At 33.9% G+C, this 3,562-nt stretch overlaps 1 protein-coding gene across 1 annotated transcript; it reads right to left on the reverse strand.

The window, feature by feature from the left end:
- Positions 1 to 1,790: 1,790 nt before the first annotated feature.
- Positions 1,791 to 3,014, reverse strand: LOC149621006 (uncharacterized). The gene is made up of 2 exons (XM_089854670.1): positions 2,474 to 3,014; positions 1,791 to 1,825 (listed from the first exon to the last, which is right to left on the reverse strand). Exons 1-2 carry the CDS (start codon positions 3,012 to 3,014, stop codon positions 1,791 to 1,793), a joined length of 576 nt encoding a protein of 191 aa, XP_089710796.1.
- Positions 3,015 to 3,562: the final 548 nt, after the last annotated feature.

Below are 3,562 nucleotides of genomic sequence, written 5' to 3' on the forward strand. Positions count from 1 at the left end.
ACACAGGTGTTATAGACTTGTTCACAAGCAGGTGCTATAGAATTGATCACAAACAGGTGTTATAGACTTGTTCACAAACAGGTGTTATAGACTTGTTCACAAACAGTTGATTTAGTCTTGTGTACAAACAGATGTTTTAGACTTGAGCATAAACAAATGTTATTGACTTGCGCAAAAAGAGATGTCATAGAAATGAGCAAATCAGATTCCATAGACCTGTGCACAAAAAGAGGTCGTAGACCTGTGAACAAACAGAAGTCGTAGACCTGTGCACAAACAGAAGTCGTAGACCTGTGCAAATAAAGATTTTTCACTTGGACACATAAAGATTCTTCAGACTTGTGTGTGCACATAATGTTTCTTCAGACTTGCGTGTGCACATAATGTTTCTTCAGACTTGTGTGCACATAATGTTTCTTCAGACTTGTGTGCACATAAAGATTCTTCAGACTTGTGTGCACATAAAGATTCTTCAGACTTGTGTGCACATAAATGTACCATAGACCCATGAACAAAAAATTCCATAGACCTGTGCACAGAAGATTCCATACTCCTGTACTCAAAAGGATTCGATGCAGATTTGCACAAAAACATTCCATAGGCCTGTGTAAAACAATAATCCAAAGACCTGTGTAAAACAATATTCCATAGGCCTGTGCACGAAATGATTGCATAGGCCTCTGCACAAAGAGATTTTATACTCCTTTGCACAAAAATATTCTGTAGGTCTTCGCTTAAACAGATTCCGCAGACTTGTACACAAACAGATGTTATAGTTTAGACTCGTGTAAAAATTTAATTACCTATAATTGGTAATTATCTTTAATTGCTTATTTTGTTTAATTATCTTTAATTGCTTATTTTGTTTAATTATCTTTAATTGCTTATTTTGTTTAATTATCTTTAATTGCTTATTTTGTTTAATTATCTTTAATTGCTTATTTTGTTTAATTATCTTTAATTGCTTATTTTGTTTAATTATCTTTAATTGCTTATTTTGTTTAATTATCTTTAATTGCTTATTTTGATTAATTATCTTTAATTGCTTATTTTGTTTAATTAAGTTTAATCTGTACTTCGCAACTAATTTAGTTGGACGCGCAATAGTTATAATGACAATTAAGCTAGCTAATTGCCCTACCAATTTGATTATCCGCAGTAAAACGACGTAAGTCCTAGAATGACTTTCTTTATTACTTAACCCAAGCAAAAAAGTCTTAAGTTCCACAGTTTAAAGGTAAACCACGTAATTCGGAGCAGGTACTTAAAACTATTAAAAACAATACTTAAACTTTGTTTTTCTTAATGAAACAAAAATTGGCGCCCACTTTAAAAATGGGGCTTTTATTTAAGACCGTTTTCAAATCTATCAAACGTATAGTTATTTTTGTAAGAGTAGTTACAAAATGGGTAAGTTTGGTAGGGATGCACCGATATATCGGTTATCGGTATATCGGCCGATATATCGGCCTATTTTTTTCATATCGGTATCGGCCAATATCGGCTTCATGTAAACCGATATTTCAGGGAAAAATTTGACAAGACATAAGGTACTCAATGAATACTAATTGAAACATATCACAACTAATTTATTCCCCAAATTTCAAATTTCCCTTTAAAAATGCAAGAATCTCAGTTTTATCCCGTTGTTCACGACTATGAGTAAATAATTTCTCTAGTTTCCCATACCTCCCACAAACAATCGAAGTCGACACTGACGTTCTCTAATGCGTTTGGTACGTGTCACTAATGTACACTCTGCATTTTTCACTTGTGGTCCAAAATTTTGCTTATAACGCTACTTCTTGTTGAACAAAGAACGGAGCTGTATTTTTACTAAAAACCAAATTAGACCACACAACTTTTTAAGGAAGGGGGCTAAGGCTAAAATAATGTAGCGGTACCACATTAAACGAAAGAGATGTGAAACATGTCTCTAATAAAACAATGGAAAAACGTAAATGGTCCTAAATAATGTTGATTCTACTCTTGGAAACGATATTCATGGAGAAATATTACTTTTTTATGGGCCGATAATATCGGCCGATATATCGGCCACGAATTTCCGATATATCGGCCGGCCGATATATCGGCTGTACCCATATCGGTGCATCCCTAAAGTTTGGAAAATTTCCCATGTTATTTCTATGGAGATTCTCAAGTTTTTCGCCAAAATCTGTGATTAATTTTATGGAAATGAAAACCACCCTTAGCAACTTTATGCTTTATAAAATAAACTATTAGGTGGATCATCTTGAAATTTTTACCACATATTAAGGGCCCGGATTTTAGTTCAGTAGAAAAATTTCGAAACAATAAACTTAATACGAAAAAAGTTAAAACCAATCCAAAACCTTCCTTATACATTAAAGCCGTCATCAGGCCTTATCTAAGGGAGCTACCGCTCCCTTAGAATATTCGGGAATAATATTTCGGTTTTCGTGTTGTTTTTTGTAAAGAAGTATAATGCCACTTTGTTTTTGAAGCTTTTCCTGGACGTAAGCATCTACACTGATATGGTCTTCTGGATGTTTTTCGACCGTATTAATTCCATAAGATTTGCATATATTATTCAAATCCTTTTTTTGTGCAATATGTTTTCGTTGAGTGACATCCATATTACTGTTGCGAATATCATCTAGGACCTTTTTCTTAGACACTCCTCCTGCCAACTTGGTAGCGATTATTTGCTTTTCATTTTTCGAAATTCTTAAATGGCATAGGTCATTTTCGTGACCATAATGTGATTTACATCCAACAAGTGAAACTGTACTATTGCAAGTAGATACTGAGACTTTGAGTGTCGCTGTACAGTTACCGTTTATTTTAGAGCTTCCCATTGATTTTGCTTGACGTTGGCCATTTGAATTAGATTGATACTGCCCTGATCTATTACAGTACCAATATTCTACCTTGCAATGTTTTCTCTTGCCTGTTTTGTCTTTCAAATATTGTGTAGCCTCTTTTCTTTCTTCCTCTTCCTTCCATATCAAAAAGTCTAAGGGGAATACCATGCCGTTATAATAAAAAATATTCAAAAGTGTCGATATCTTCTTTCGGATCATCTTCAAAAAAACATTTACCCAGCCAAAAACTTTCACTACTATTTATTTTGTCATATAGTAATTTAGGTTAGGTTAGGTTCAAATTTCAAACTCGGTTTTTTTATTATTAATAACCATTCATTTGCGCTAAAATATTTCAACGCCATAATTTTTTTCACACCGAGGGGCTTCGAAAAAAGCTACACAGGTGCTGTTTTTGAAATTGGCCTAAAAATCTTATTATAATGGATGTTTTCGAAAGTTCAGTCAAATATTATGGGTGGAGGGTGTCGAGGGGTCGGACGTTCGGCATTTTAGTGTACGGGAATTTGAGATTTCAAAATTTTTACCAAGATTTTGAGATTTTCCCCAGATTTTGAGATTCTGACTGAGATTTTAGAAATCTTGAAATCTACTCCAAGATTTCGGGATTTTCAATGAGATTTTCAGATTTTGAACGCGATTTCGGGATTTTGAAGGAGGTTTCGGGATTTTGTTCAGGATTTTCAGATTTTGAA

The sequence above is a fragment of the Phalangium opilio genome, unplaced genomic scaffold (genome assembly GCF_054372755.1).
Source record: "Phalangium opilio isolate 3A_F unplaced genomic scaffold, DU_Popi_V2 ptg000209l_1, whole genome shotgun sequence".
In the NCBI taxonomy this organism is placed as follows: Eukaryota; Metazoa; Arthropoda; class Arachnida; order Opiliones; family Phalangiidae; genus Phalangium; species Phalangium opilio.

What these genes read in the sequence shown, in the direction of transcription:
- LOC149621006 (XM_089854670.1), bottom strand. Translation starts at nt 3,014, where the DNA reads ATGGTATTCCCCTTAGACTTTTTGATATGGAAGGAAGAGGAAGAAAGA. An exon ending in GGAAAAGCTTCAAAAACAAA is followed by an intron (nt 1,826 to 2,473) that starts GTGGCATTATAC and finishes GTAAAAATACAG; the next exon opens with CTCCGTTCTTTGTTCAACAA.